This window comes from Solanum dulcamara, chromosome 9 (assembly GCF_947179165.1).
Source record: "Solanum dulcamara chromosome 9, daSolDulc1.2, whole genome shotgun sequence".
NCBI lineage: Eukaryota > Viridiplantae > Streptophyta > Magnoliopsida > Solanales > Solanaceae > Solanum > Solanum dulcamara.
In genome coordinates this window covers 74,068,273-74,084,876 of record NC_077245.1, presented here as the reverse complement: position 1 = coordinate 74,084,876, position 16,604 = coordinate 74,068,273, and the positions used below count along the sequence as shown (strand labels likewise).

Below are 16,604 nucleotides of genomic sequence, written 5' to 3'. Positions count from 1 at the left end.
TCCAGCATATCAAGATTTTTTTATAACAATTCTTTTAAGTTAATAGGGGAGCCTTGACGTACCAAATAAAATTACTATTATGTGATCAAGAAATCACGAGTTCAAGTTGTGGTCTTAATAAAATGCTTAAGGCTACATTCAGTACACCCTTATGGTCCCAACCTTTCTTGACCCCCTGCAGAAAACTTAGTGCCCTGATCTTTATTTTTGTAAAAAAAATTAACTTAGCACCTTTTTCTGGAAGAGTACTTGGCAGCCATTTTTGTTTATAGTCCTAACCACATGACAATATTTGAATTATTTTTTATCGAACCTCCAATTATTTTTGAAAACTTCATTTTAAAAACAGTTGTTAAGATGATTAGAAACCAAACTATAAACCATATGGATATGAAAAGCATGCCAAACTAACTATTTCTGCTAAACTTGAGGCATATAAAGCAGACCTCAAAGTTCCAACTTTAAAACGAAGCTCTTCGGGCGGGGCTATCGCCTGAGCCTAACTGTAGCTGCTAGTTGAACATCATACATACAGACCAAGAGTTACATACAGGCTACACCGATCTAGGAAACTGTTTTGAGGCATCGTCGTTGGCTACACTGAACTAGGAAATTGTACTGAGGCATCGAAGGATTAGTAGTCCCTCGTGTGCTTGGCCAACTCACCCTACAGTCAAGAAAACAAACTAAGCATCGTTAATATGAACGAGTAAAGAAATGTTTCAAGTAAAAATCATTCACTTGTCAACACGCGAAAATGAAAATGTAAAATCTGATATAAGGTTTTTTGACCTGGACACTGCTGCCTGTTAGAAAGTATTTTTTGACCATCTATAGCACTTCTTCTATGGATGTATTCAACTCTCCAAAGTCCAGATAGTAAGTACCAAGAAGGTCAAAGACGTGTAGGAATATTTTCCCAGTCGGACCAGGGTATTATTGAAGGAAAAGGGAAGAAAAAAGGAAAGTAGCAACCTTATCAATGGTGTTGGATTCTATATTTTCTTTCTCCAGAAATTCCTGAGTTAGAAGGCTTAGAGTTATCGTCCAACTAGCCAGCAGCTCTTCCCCTAGCAACAATTATCATTCTCTCTCTATTTCATCTCTCTTTTGCAACTAGATTCAATAAGCTCTTTTTGGTCTAACTGTTGTCATGGTGGATCTAGAGATAAAATGATTGTTTTGTTCAATCTTCCTGTTCATATGGCTAGATTATGAAAATTCTTAAAATTGGATGTTTTAGAAAACGAAAAAATGAGGCCAACAAAGAGGACTCTTCACATTCTCTCCTTTCATCATTTTAACCTTTACAAAAGTTTTGTAATGAAGTCTATAAATATTGTTTATGTTTCCTATAACATAGATGACCAAAGTAAGCAAGTGGTCGAAGAATGACAAACCAGTTCATGATCACCACTGTTCAGCTCTCAAAGTTTCAAGACCTAGAGGGCTTTTCCCAGGCGTAAATTGAGCAGCTTCTAGGACAGGGTCACTGATAGCAAATAAGTAGAGTCGTCCTTCAATATCAAAGGGGAAGGGAGAGAATGGTGTCTAGTACTTTTTGTCGCTCAAGGGGTTTATCAATAGGAGGTGAAAGGGAAGAAAATCATGGCAAAACTAAAATGGGCATGTCAGTGCATGAAAAGGAAAGGAAATATTAAGGAGTCTCTTTGAGTCATGTATTTTCAACCAGGATAACTATCATAGGACCTAGCTGTCCATTTTGAAAAGTACTAAGAAACTCTGGAAGAATAGGCATCACTTTACAATTTATATTCTCTCATATAAGCTTTCAAATTGAGTTTTTAAATCAGTTTCAAGTACGAGCAGAGAAATTGTAAGAGCTTCAGTATAAGAACTTATCCAACCTATCATTTATTGCATCTCAAGAAGGTAAAGAAGCTCCAATTCATTTCACAAGGTGCTTCCAACACTTAGCATCCAACCCACGGCATAGAACCATATTATTTCATAAAAGAGAATACACAAAATACTACATCAAAGATTTTAAATTGATGCTTCATCTTAAGTGCATACTTCCTATTACAAATATTTCCCTGTGCTCTCGGCGCATGTTCTGCTAACATGCACCGCCGGTGGTTCACCATGGCCAGAAAGCGAGGGAGGCCTAGAAAGGATCAACAACAGCTTGTCACAGTAGGAAGCTCTGTAAGTGCTAGAATCATCACTGAAACACTCTATCGAGGTAATGCGCAGCAAGGGGTAACCCCAGTTGGGTCTCAATTTCAAGCAAGTTCTCTGAGAATCGAATCCAACCCGATCTCGAAGAAGCTTAATCTGACTGATGCCCAGCATGAGCAGGGGAGTAGCTCAAAGAAATCTGTTCATCAACTCAGCTCAAATACGAGTCAAGTTCTGCAAAGGCATTTTGATGGAAACCAAACTACACAACACCAAGGAGCTAGGGATACTCCTAAAGAGCAGACTCCATCACAGATTCAGGAGCAAACAACAAAGGCTCCATGGACTAGTTTGTTTGCAGGCAACAGATCAATAGAAAATGGTATGTCTATATCCTACATTACCCCCGAAATTGTGAATGGCAAATATATAGTCAAATTGGACAAGTCAGAGGTTGAAATTGAAACAGAAAAATGGAGAAGAGCTCTAATTGTGTATGTAGTGGGGGATCTACCTGGCTACAATTATATGAGAAGATATGTTGCTCAAAATTGGGGAAACGTAGCTGATACTGAGTTGTACTTACACGAAGAAGGGTATTATATTATTCGATTCCAAAATATTGATGATCTGCAGGAAATACTTTATGGGGGACCTTATAGTATTAATAGCAGACCGATTATTCTGAAACAATGGACACCTAATATGAATTTCAATGCTGAGTTCCTTAGAGAAATCCCTTTGTGGGTTAAATTCCCCAAGCTTCCCATGAATTGTTGGGGATGTGATTCGTTAAGTAGAATAGCAAGCACTGTTGGTACCCCCTTGTTTGCGGATAACTCCACTTCTCAACAAACTCGGATATATGCAAGAATCCTGATCGAAGTGAATGTGACAAAAGCATTACCTGAAGAGGTATATGTCACTGACCCTTCGGGCAGAACTTTCCTACAAGCTGTGGAGTTTGAATGGAGGCCTGCTTTCTGTCAGAAATGTTTAAAGATGGGACATGATTGCTCAAAGATAAGAAAGAATGAACAACATGAGGAACAAGGGAGGAAATCAAAGAAGTTGGTGACAATGGATCAACAAGGGGCGTAGCACACATAATCAACTGGCTGCAAAGGAGTTAACAGAAAAACCCACAAAGACAGCACCGGGGAGCAAGATGACAGAGAAGCAACAAGGGGTGGCAGGAATCAATCATGTTCTATCCACTGAGACTGAAAACTACGAATAACCAGAAAGATAAACAAGTTGAAGAGACTACTCAAATGGCTGTGATTACTCAGATTGTTATCAAAGGAAATCCAAGTACATCTTATGACATATCAACTGCAAATGGATTCCAGTAATTACATAGTGAAGGAAATGAGGATATAGTGCATTCCATCCAAAAGCCTCCTGACATAGGGGGTGGAATAACTCATCAAGAATGACTTGATTAGTGTGGAATGTGAGGGGAATAAATAAGAGATATAAGCCGAAAGAGTTGAAGTTGTTTTTGTCAGAAAATCATATAAAAATAGCAGGCTTGGTGGGAAACTAAAGTAAAAGAGTACAACGCAAAGAAAGTTTGCAATAACATAGCTCTAGGTTGGGACATGATATGCTACTATGCTGATGCGTCAAATGGAAGAGTGTGGGTAATTTGGGATGCAAAATCATATGATGTTCAAATGATAGCAATTCATGTGCAACTAATCCATTGTCATGTGAAAGGAAAACTGAATGGCCTAGACAGTATTGCGACTATCGTCTATGGTTATAACACTGTTGAACAAAGGAAACCCTTGTGGACCCAACTGTTGAGCCTAACTCCTATGGTCACACAGCCATGGCTTATAGGGGGGGATTTTAATGCAATTATGTGTTCCCAAGATAGGTTTCAAGGAGTTCCCGTAACACTTGCAGAAACCAAGGACTTCAACGAGTGTTGTCAAACTCTTGCTTTGAATGAAGTATCTTGGAAGGGAGAATATTATTCATGGACTAACAAGCAGATGGAGATAGACAGAGTATGGAGTAGACTGGATAGAATGATGGCGAATGATGAATGGACGATTCAATTTGGGCATCTAACCACACACTATGGGGAGCCTTTCATTTCTGATCATACTCCCATGACCATCAAAATCAGAGACCCAATGAACAATGTTAAGGCACCATTTAGAATCTTTAATATTTGGGCTCAACACTCAAAATTTCAAGATATTATTATAGATGGATGGGCGCGGAACAGTACAATAGCAAAGATGCAAAATATCTGGATTAAGCTCAAAGCTATGAAAGCAAATTTCAAACAACTGAATGATGAAGACTCAGGGGTATATCTGAAAAGATAGTGAAAGCAAGAACAATTTTAAAGACCATCCACACTGAAATACAGACCTCTTACACTGATTCCTTGGCAAGCTCAGAAAAATATTACATACAGCAGCTTGAAAAATGGTCCATGATTGAAGAAAGTGAATTACAACAGAAGGCTAGAGTCAACTGGATAAAACTGGGAGATTCAAACTCCAAATACTTCTCAGCTGTGATGACTGAGAAGAAACAAAAGAAACAGATACTTGAGCTTACTTCTCCAGAGGGCCATAAACTAACTGATCTCAAACATATAAAAGAGGAATAGTCAAATATTACAAATCTTTGATGGGGTCAGCAGCAACTAGCATCCCAACAGTGGATCCAAGGATCATGAAGAATAGTTCCATTCTCACACATGCTCAACAAGTTGATTGGAGATGATAAAGCCCCAGGCATTGATGGGTACAATGCAGTTTTTTTAAAGAAATCTTGGCCTATTATTAAGAATGAGGTATGTGGTGCAGTGAGTGATTTCTTTAATATGGGTTATTGTACTTGGATATTAACTGTACTACTATAACGCTTCTGCCCAAGAAAGTTAATCCAGAGACGATAAAAGACTATAGACCTATTGCTTGTTGCACAATATTGTATAAACTTATTGCTAAAGTATTGGCATTCAGAAAGCAAAAGGTGATGAATAGGGTGATTTCAGAGGCCCAAGCAGGATTTATTCCAGGAAGGAAAATTGCTGATAATATCATCTTAACCCATTAATTGGTTAAAGCCTACAATAGAAAATATATTTCTCCAAGGTGCATGATCAAGGTAGATATGCAAAAAGCATATGATTTAGTACAATGGTCATATCTTGAACAAGTGATTGAAGGACTGGGATTTCCTAATCAGTTTATTGGTTGGGTGATGACTTGCATCACAACAGTGTCATATACTGTGTAAGTCAATGGTGAGCCTCAGAAACCTTTTACAGCTGCCAAAGGATTGAGACAAGGGGATCCTATCTCCCCTTATTTGTTTGCCATTGCTATGGAGTATCTCAGTAGGAATTTGCAAGGTCTGAAGCAGAAAAAGGCCTATAAGTTTCATCCTAACTCAATATAACTCATTTAAGCTTTGCAGATGAGTTACTTTTATTTTCCAGAGGAGATCATGAATCAGTCCAACAGCTTCATGAGGTCTTTCATATTTTCTCATCAGCTTCAGGATTACAAGCAAATCTCACTAAGAGTGCTATTTATTTTGGAGTGGACAATGATACAAGAACTATAATCTTGCAAACTTTAGGGTATGTTCAAGGAAAACTTCCATTCAAGTACTTGGGAATTCCTTTGGATACAAAGAAGCTTACAATGATACAATGGCAACCTATCATTGATAAGATTGTGAAAAAAATCTCTTCATGGACAGCGAAAAAACTCTCCTATGCAGGAAGAAGTCAACTAGTCCAAACAGTACTTTTTGGTATTCAATCTTACTGAGCACAAATTTTCATTCTACTCGTTAAGGTTATGAAGATGATTGAAGCCTACTGCAGAAGCTATGTATGGTCAGGGATGAATGAGTTATCAAAGAGAGCCCTTGTCTCTTGGGATAAAGTTTGCTCGCCAAAAACAATAGGAGGTCGAAATTTAAGTAACTTGCTTCTTTGGAATAAGGCTGCAATTGCAAAGATTCTCTGGGATTTGACACACAAGGAAGATAAACTTTGGATAAGGTGGATTCATGAATATTACATCAAAGGGAAGCAAGTGTACAATAGATAATCCCACGAGGAGTGAGTTCGATGGTAAGAAAAATTTTATGTGCTAGAGATACGTTGGGGCAGATTCAACACTCACTATGTGGACAAAGGACCTTGATCAAGCAGATATATCTTCAACTATTGCCAAACTATCCCAAGGTAGATTGGAGGCACTTGGTATTTAGAAACAGTGACATACCTAAAGCTATCTTTAATCTTTACTATGTGGCTTCACTGTCATGCAAGGCTTATGACAGTTGATAGGCTACAAAAATGGGGGATTCAAGTTCAAACTACTTGCGTTATGTGCCCGCAAGGATTGGAGTCCAGAGACCATCTATTTGGTGAGTGCAAATTTGCCCAAGACCTATGGAATAGACTACTAAAGTGGTTGCAGCTGGCTCCTATGGCTACTACTACTTGGAGTCAATTTTTTCACAGCATCCTCCAACAAACCAAGGGTCGGTCAACAAGAGCGAAGCTGGTGAAAATGGTGTACGCAGAATTCATTCATGCCACTTGGAGAGAGAGAAATTGCCGGATTTTTGAAGACAAGACAAGAGACTTGAATAGTATTGCTCAAGAAATAGCTTGTGTTTGTAACACAAGAGCGGAGGGTGATTTGAAAGGGCTTTTACAAAGGCAAATTTTCTGATTTACGTTTCAACAGTTTTGCTTATAGCTCATATAGGATGGTTAGGTCCTTGAGTTTTTTGATTTTTTTGTTTTAGAGTAGCTAAGTTGTGATTAGCTATGCTTCTGATTTGTAAATCTCATACTTTGGTGATTAATGAAGTTCAATTACAAAAAAAAAGTAGTATGGGAACCGTAAAAATCCAATGAAAAGAAGAAAGGAAAGAAGTGCTGAAGAACCATACAATTATTAAAGTAAAAAAGTAAACTTGCAAGGATACAAGCTGAATTATCTATTTAAGGTTTTCCAAATATTTAAAACTTCCAAATATATTTTAACTCTTTTGATTTTTTCTTTTTACACCAATCAAATATTACTGAACATCTAAAATTCAAAGCCAGAAAAAAAAAAGTAGGCTCTAATGTATGATAGTATATAGACATAGTCTACTTAAAACACGCTAGACTAAAAATTAAAAGATGACTGTACCTCAAATTGATTCTTCAGATGGTCAAGTTCCTTATCAAGATCATTTATAGCCTGGTTATACGCCTGCATAGGTGAGGACTGGCTTGTTGTTTGAATCTGCAAATCAAACAAAGCAAATAGGTAAAATCCAGAGAGATCAGAGTGCATAAACAAGTGAGGTTGCAGTAAAACATGATAGTATCCAACAGACAAATTATAAGCACTTTGTCAAGAGATTGTATATAAAAAGCCACAAAAAAAGGGAGTGGGAACAGTAAAGCAAGAAGACATGATTACTCTAGCAGCAACCATTTCAGGATATACACCCCTGAACAGGGAGAATATCCACAATTGAATATTGCCAGCAAACCTCTGCAAGAGAGGATTTCTACCAAGTAACAGATGCTACATGTGCCAGCATAAATCTGAAACTATCAGTCATCAATATCTATTTCTTCACTCTAGATTGCAGAAGACATTTGGAACTTATTTTTGTCCATTATGGGGCTCATGGGTAGCTTTACACCTTTCTCACTGTTGTTTACGGTAGTAATTACTTGTGAGATAAGACCGAGCTACAACCTTAAGTCTTGTTCTGCACATGTAATACATGAGTTTTGTAGTCTATTTGGCAGTCATCACCAAACAGAAAGAGCACACACGTGTATCACACAAACATACAGATGTACCCAAAGATCCCCTCAAAATATTCCATTTATATTAACATCCTCTTTAATTAGTTGTTGCAGTCATATTCAAGATGCAATATAGCATAAGGAAAGTCTTGAAGCGCGAAAGCTTCTACAGGAAAATGATTCAAAGAGCTTCTTTGACTGTCATTAATCGGAGCTTTTTCTTGTTGCTACTTAATTCACTGTTAGAAATCTAAATTGGTCATTTTTGCAAAGGAATATCCACCAAAAAAATCAACCAGCTGGAAAACCATAAGTAGGTACCTGCACTAAGCAACCACTAACAAAGAAACCATATTACTTTCCTTTTAGTGCACTGAATCCCCTTCAAATGAAGTATACTAAATGCATGACGCGTTTTTCCAGTTTCCATAGCTTCACTTTCCCACCCCATCAATACAGCTTGTCCAACAACTCTTATAAGCAATAGGAGCAGGTCTTTATCTAGTGAATACAAACCTATCATTTTCATATTCATCCCTGGTTGCAAATACCCACAACCTTTCTTCCTGTTACTTACACCTTTAGAACAGAACTAGCTTGAGTCATGCATCTTGCAATCCTTTATGAGCAGTGTAACAAGCTATGACATTCCTAATAGCTACAAGACATTTTTATTTTTCATTTGCATACTCACAAATCACAATTATCACTATAATGCTATACAGACAAGTGAGGCTTGCTCAGTTGGTTAAGCACCTCCACCCACGACCAGTAGGTCCTGGGTTCGAGTCACACTGGAGGGGAAGTGTGGAAACACTATAAATCCTCCAAAATGAGGGTTAAAAAAAAAAAAAAAAAAACTATAATGCTATACATAGTTAAATAAACAGACACTCAAACATGGACTCAACTGGCAAATAAGCTCTCCAACTTTGAGAGTGCACATCTAGACCTCAAATTGGTCTCAATTGGCAACTAAGCACTCCAACTCGTCCTCACTGTATCTCGTGGACACCAGACACAGAACTGACACATTAATTTTGGAGGTATCAATATCAAGATGATCATTTTGTATGTTAAAGTGTTCAACGGACACAATTGAGACGAGTTAACAACAACAACAACAATATATCCAGTGCAATCCCACAAGTGGGGTCTGGGGAGGGTATGATGTACGCAGACCTTATCACTACCTCACGGAGGTACGGAGGTAGAGAGACTGTTTTCGAAAAATCCTCAGCTCAAAAGTCACAGTTCCAAGTAAAAGAGAACAAAATATATATAGCATAATGGCAAAAAAACGAAAAGCAATGCAAATTTTACAAGACAAGAACAATAACGTTAGCAAAGTAATGTGAAAATCAAAGGCAATAACAACACAACTATAAAGGCACGCCTAAACCTACGACCACCCTAAACCGACACACGCCAAGACACCATTCTATCCCAACTAGCCTTATATCCTAATCCGCGACCTCCACTCCTTTCTATCTAAGGTCATGTCCTCGATGATATGAAGTAGCGCCATATTTTATCTAATCACCTCTCTCCAATACTTTTTCGGTCTACCCCTACCCCTTCGCATAACCCCCAAATTCAACCGCTCACACCTCCTAACTGGAGCGTTGACACTCCTCCTCTGCACATGTCCAAACCATCTCAGTGTCGCTTCTCTCATCTTGTCTGCCACATTCCATTTAGGCATTCATTCCCTTCATGTAAAGGAAGAGTTCAACAGAAGTCAAGTCATCTCTCTGACACTGGCTGTTCTTTCTACCTAAACTTATCTTGTCTGCCACAGATGCCACTCCACCTTCTCCCGAATAACCTCATTCCTAATCTTATTACACCTAGTGTGTCCACACATCCATCTTAGCATCCTCATCTCCGCCACATGCATCTTCAGAACATGAGAGTTTTTTACTGGCCAGCACTCCACTCCATATAACAACGCTGGTCTAACCACCATTCTATAAAACTTACATTTAAGTTTAGGTGGTACTTTCTTATCATACAGGACTCCAGAAGCCACCATTTCATCCATGCTGCCCCAATACCAAGAAATTGTCCGACCACCTAGAATTTACAGTGGTAACAAACATACTTTAAAACAGCCCCAGATAAATGTAATGTACTAGAACTTGTTCACTGCTATGAAACAGCAGATATTTCCTCCAAAATTGTTCTGATGGAAACTGTACTTTATATCAGTTTTAAGTAGAGCTGGAATAAACCCAAAAGAAGGGGACTTTAATCTAGCGTTTGGCCATAGATTTTGAAAATTTATCTTCAAATATTTGTTTGGCCATAGATTTTGGATCAAATATTCAAAAAATAAATTCAACTTCCAAAAACTGCATGCCCACACACAACTTCAAGTTCCAAAAATCACAACTTCAAAAACTCAAATTTTCAAGTTTCAAGCTTTCAACTTCAAAATCTATGTCCAAACAGTAACTTTAAAATTGCATAATTTAAGATTAAATTCAAGAATCCAATTCCACTCAAACAAAAGAAAAAAGACAAAGAAATATCACACATATTAGACAGTTTGTGTAAAAACCCCAACTCAGCAACATGACCAAATGCTAATAAAATCAACCAAAAATAGTGCAAAAACATGCCAGAGTCAAAATCTATGGTCAAACAAGAACCTTTAAGAGTGCGTAATTTTAGCATAAAACAAAATATATATACACACAGATTAAACAGTTTGTGCAAACCCCAACTCAATAACACAACAAAATGCTAATAAAATTAACCAAATATCAGTCAAAATCCAGCATTTCAAACTGCTCTTCATAAAAGTAACAACCTTGAATATTGTGAAGAAAAAAAAAACATTTTTACACCATGCATGCGGTGAGTAACACCAAAGAAAATGTCCGATCCTGACCTAGAATTTACAGAGATAACAACTCCAGAAACTTACTTTAAAACACCGGCAAGTAACTGTAATGTGCACTACAGCTTGATTCACTTGCTAAGAAACAGCAGAAAATTTTCTCCCAAAAATCAATCTGATAGAAAACCCTATTTCTGCAAATCCCTAAAATTGAATATTTTTGCCGCGAGCCACACCGCACAATTACAAAAACACAAGAAAGTGAGGAAACAGGCACAAAACCTGAGAAACAACTAACCCTGAGCAGGATTTTGTACTGAAGAGGATGAGGCAACTTGTACCCAGCAAACAGAACATTATCATCCCTATGTAGTTGCCTGTAAATCATATTCATATTACCCAAAAAAAATCAGTTCTTTACCAAAAGGGTATTCCAGACTCCTAGAAAAATAACAAATAATTCATTAAAAATAAACAAAAAAAGGAGCAATCAGTGTGCCTACATGCGAACAATGTTCCCGATTGTATGGTCCTCTCTTTCAACAGTAAATGTAGCAGCATTCATGATCTTCGTATCCCTCTCATACGAAACCCTAATCAATTTTTTCCAGTGAAGGGTAAATTGTTGCTCGAATCGTAAAAAAAAAATGCAGAAAAATATTAGATAATACTGTACTTCTTAACGCCTTCTGGAACGACGAATCGTTCGTAACGATCTGGAGCATTCATCTTTGTTCTTCGTTCTTCTTCGTCTTCAACAAATTGATTTCAGCAGCTTTAGTAAAAGAATCTTTTTCTTTTATGAATATAAATATATATTCCGGGTCAGCTTGTATTTTTGTTGGGCTGGCCCAAACCAATTTAAAATTGGGCTGATCCCATCTATTAGACTAACAAAAAGGGTCATTTGCAATTAATTGAGATAACACAGTTAAACTATCCCTCACCATACCTAGACTATTGAGAATGTAAGTTTTATATCTAAACTATCACTTCTCAGTTTGAGAAACACATGTCAGTGGTGTGTGTAATACAATCTGTTTACTCACTCTATTTTTTGAATTTTTTTGCCACATGACTAAAATATTCTATATTGATAAAAATTAAATAAACTATTAATATTAGTTAAAAATAAAGTATTTCTATCCCCAAAAAAAGAAATAATTTTTTTTAAATGAAATTATTTTTAAAAAAATTGAATTTATTTTTTAAAAAAAAGTTATTTTTCTCACTCATGTGTATGTATCTAACACAAAACGAGAAAAAAAATTAAAAGCAGAGGATTAGATGTGGCGGGGTAGAATTTTTTAAAAAACATATATATAAAAATAATATATAAATTATTATTTGAAGGGGGGAGGGAAATATGAAGTAAGATTTTCAAAAAAATAATTTATAAAAGAAATTTAGAAAATAAAAATAAAACAAAAAAAAATTGGGGGGTGAGGGGGAGTATGGTGAGAAAAAGTGGTGGAGTGGATAATAAAAATATTTTATATTTTAATTTATATTTTTTTAGGGTGGATAGTAATACTTTAATATTTAATTTTAATTAATTTTAAGAATTTATTTAATTTTTGTCTAGGTAGAATATTTTGTCTATGTGGAGTGTGAAATTCTTTAAAATGAAAGAGAGAGTGTAGCACACATACCATGGTGAGAGTGGAATAAAAGAAAGAGGTGTGTTTCTTGAACAAAGAAGTGATAGTTTAAGTATGAAACTCAAACTCCCAATAGTTTAGGTATGAAACTCAAAAAAAAAGGATAATTTAGGTGTGTTTTTCACACCTATCTCTTGATAAAATTACCTTTTTGAGTTCCTTTTCTAAAATATTTATTTCTTTTAAATATATTTTTTATTTACTACCTAGATATAAATGTATTAAAATGTACCATTCTTGTTTTGGTAAAAAAAAAATGCACTATGTTTTAAAAACGAATAATAATGCATGTAATATGGATGTATTATACTATGTATAAATGTAAGTTTTCAAGGAATAGAAATTTATTATAAGTGTCTTAAAATGTATTCGACTTGTTTTGATAAGAAATCTGCATTATATATTAAAAGTGAATTACACATGTAATATAGATGTATTAAAATTATATAGTTATAAATGGTAAATATTTTCTAAATATGGTATATTTAGGTAAGTTTTTCTTTGCAATTTTGTTTCTATTTTGTGTTGGTCTTTAATTTTTACCCCTTAATGCAAATATTTTTTTCCCAAGAGCACAAATTTATTTTTTCGCATCATAATATATTAACTTTTAACCCAAATTTCAAATTTAACAAGTTTTATTCTATAGGTAGAACTTTTGACCTTTGAGGTGTTCATGGGACAAATTACGAAGGTCAGAAGTTCAAGACAATTCATTTTTGAGGTTATCAGATGTGATTTTCTGAAAATTAACAAATATCCACTTTAGACTGTTAAACAAATTTTAGCTAGCGTTTTAAATTAATAAAACTTGAGCTACTTTTTAATGTGAAAATATTGTTTGGATGATCATATATCTAGATTAAAATACGAAAACTATTAAAACTTTGGATATTTCCTACGCAACATGAAATATAGGATTTTAGGAATGTTTCTGGAGTAAAAACTAATACAATTCAAATTTCAAAATAAATAAATGCATAAAGTTTCAACTTCTATCCGTTCAAATTTCAGAAGTTTGAGTTCACCTTTATAAGTTAGAACTCTAGAATTTTATTACAAATATTTAAAATTTCAACTATAAAAAGACATTATCTTGAAGTTCAAAAGAGACACCAAAAATAAATAAATTACTATATCGATACAAAAAGTTAATTATTCATGTGATTATCCAAACTATGAAAAACACCTAGTAAAATTATGTTTTTGTAGTAATAAAAACACTCAAATCTTGTTCTTTTTCTTATCAAATAAATTTTACATAATTTAGATGATCATATAAGTAATTAACTCTTGATAAAAGTGGTAGAAATAGGAAGATCATATATACCTACCTAGACCTTTTTTCTCTCTATGTTATATTGGAAATAAGAACTCTAGAATTTTTACTAAACTTCAATGCAAACCCTTGAAATTCCAAATATAGGAGTTGAACTCTATGACATTGTCCTGAAATTTTTAAAAAAGACCCAAAAAAAAAAGTTATTATACCAATAAGAAGAGTTAATTACTCATATGATCCTTCAAACTGAAAATTATCTAGTAAAATTACTTTTTTATATATTAATAAAACTACTCATATTCTACTCTTTTTCTTATCATAACAAATTTTCATGATCATATAAGTAATTAACTCCTAAAAAAATTGGATAAAATAAAAATTAAGTCATATATACCTACCTACCCAGCTAGATCTTTTTTCTCTTTGTTATATTGCAAGTTTAGAACTCATCATCAAAAGGCAAAATAGAAACATCTAGTTGCCAAAATGGATTCCATAATTCAATTTAATTTAGCAGTGGAGAAGCATGATGAGTATTACTTTTTCCTTATTCAGTATCAGATACTCACATTGAAGTCCGACTAATTCAACTTCGTGCATTTTAGGGTTCATTTTAGAAGGTAGCACTTTCAACATGATTTTTTCCTATCTTTCAAAATTCAAATTCAAAATCTCTAATTAAAAATAAAAAAATCTCAATCATTCCATCACAGTCCATATTGATCATAAAGAAGTATAGTTTGTTTTACCACAACAACTAGGCAAAGTGCAAATTACTATGCATTTCAATTTTAATCATGCCAAGTTTCACAAGTCCAAAATAAATTTATACACCATTGGGTCATTTTACGTATCGTTTTACCTATTGTAGGCTCGTAATAGGGAACTAGTCTTATTTTAAAAGATTACTAATCTTAATTATATTTAAGAAAATTTACCTATAAATATTTTTAAGGTGATTTAATAATAGAATTTTTTTAAAACTGACAATATATATGAATTAAACTCGTCTGAAAATCAATTAAATCACAGCCTAAGGATATAGATAAATCCCAAAAGAAACATCAGAGATTATGCTAGTCATAATTAGGCATGTAGTAATACAGTTATTTAACTGTTACTGGTTGACTTTTTGGTTTATCAAAAAATCCACTGACATTAATGTGGGGTAACTAAATTCTAATTAAACATTTTCTTAAACTCCATTATTTGCCCTCAAACATTATGATAGAGTATGGTAGGATAGTAAGTATTATTTCATCATTAATATCGTTAATTAGAAATTTTATGATCAAATCCTACGTATGAAATCGTCTTCAATAAGGAACACATTATCCCCTAAAGTCACGAGACTTCCCCGGTGAATTCGTATTATTCAACTCTAAATGAGTATCGAATACTAAATGAAAAATCAAAAAGCGAAAAGGTGCATCATTTATTTGTCTAATATGATAATCCCACTTATTTTTGCCTCATTTGGTGGAGTTCCCATTTCAAAATTAAATAAATTAATATGAAATAGTAATTACATGATCTCTAGATTCACCCACTATATAAACAATGTAGAAAATTTCATATATCTCACAACAAATTAACTTCAAATTTCCTTTAGTTCTTCTTGTCTTTAATTATCAAGGTATGTTTACATTTCATATCATTGGATAATATATTATGGGATTCTTATATATACAAATAATACTTCGAGGTTGAAACGAATATGAAGAAATTAATGATACTTTTTTTTTTCAATTGTTCTGCAACAAAGAATTAGTCAAACTAACAAAATATTTATTCTTTTTTCTACTTTTACTTTCATGAAACGGTACATTATTCTCGTGCTTAAGTTGACATGAGAATTGAAAGGCGTAATATACTTTAAGTTGACAAATTTATGTATGATCCATAAGCCTTAGGGTGTAATTTGGTACGAAGAAAAATATTTTCACGAAAATGTTTTCCTCCATACTAGATAAACACCTTTAATTCTCGATTATATTTCTTCACGTTCGTAGTTGCAAATATACTCTATGGCTAAAATTATCGTTCTTGATTCATATATAGGGCCAAAAATTAGAAGGATACGTAAACCATGAGGTTCATTGTGGTGGTTGTTTTAGTGATGTTGGTGATGACAACAACTTCTAGCTTTGCCACAAGCAGGAACCTAATCGAGAATAACAAAGACGATAGTAAAGTTTTTGGGCAGGAAGGAAGTAGAAATGTGGATAATCACCATTATATACCTAGGCAAGAATTCAACAATGGCGACGGGGGAGCTGTTCCTATAGGATCGAGGACATGATCATACAAACTGAATTCTGTGGAACTCGTAATTAATACAGGATCTTGACTAATATATATATATATATATATGCTTGCATGTTAGCTATGTGTATTTTACGTATTAACTACGTAGTAAATATGGTACTAATCGACTTTTATAATGTTCCTGATTTTGTCTAATGTTGTAGTGGGAAGTGTTTGTTTGTGTAATTTTTATGTTGAAGCTTTGTCTTTTTCTTTTTTTTTTGTTATAAATAAAAAGAAGGTTGGGATCTTTCATAAATATATAGCTTCAGTTTACACACTATATAGCGATTTTTTTTCTAAACGTAACAACATATATTATATTTGCGCCTATATACACTATATACATGTGCATATAATATCTCATCCTTATTGAAATCGCGCGAATACATTATCTGATTATAACTGTGTATATGTACGAGTTGCCAATGTATTTTCAAAGTGAAAATTGTATGTATGTTTAGCCAATTGTATGTGTATGTAGTTTGTGTTTCAAAGCAGAATCTGGATATATATATATGTGTGTATGTATGTAAGCATATCATTTGTACACGTATG

The 16,604-nt window shown here is 34.3% G+C and overlaps 1 protein-coding gene across 1 annotated transcript; it reads right to left on the bottom strand.

Annotated features, from left to right (window-relative positions):
• Nucleotides 1-387: 387 nt before the first annotated feature.
• LOC129902744 (DNA-directed RNA polymerases II, IV and V subunit 11) lies at nt 388-11,589 on the bottom strand. Its single transcript, XM_055978124.1, has 5 exons — nt 11,473-11,589; nt 11,300-11,389; nt 11,095-11,173; nt 7,338-7,433; nt 388-667 (listed from the first exon to the last, which is right to left on the bottom strand). The coding sequence occupies exons 1-5, from the start codon at nt 11,523-11,525 to the stop codon at nt 635-637; spliced, it is 351 nt and encodes a 116-aa protein (XP_055834099.1). The 5' UTR covers nt 11,526-11,589; the 3' UTR covers nt 388-634.
• Between the last annotated feature and the right edge of the window lie 5,015 nt (nt 11,590-16,604).

Coding starts and splice junctions, on each gene's coding strand:
- LOC129902744 (XM_055978124.1), bottom strand. CDS start 11,525: ATGAATGCTCCAGATCGTTACGAACGATTCGTCGTTCCAGAAGGCGTT. Junction 11,174..11,299: donor ATCGGGAACATTGTTCGCAT/GTAGGCACACTG, acceptor TATGATTTACAG/GCAACTACATAGGGATGATA. Junction 668..7,337: donor ATCTGAAGAATCAATTTGAG/GTACAGTCATCT, acceptor TCTTGACTGTAG/GGTGAGTTGGCCAAGCACAC.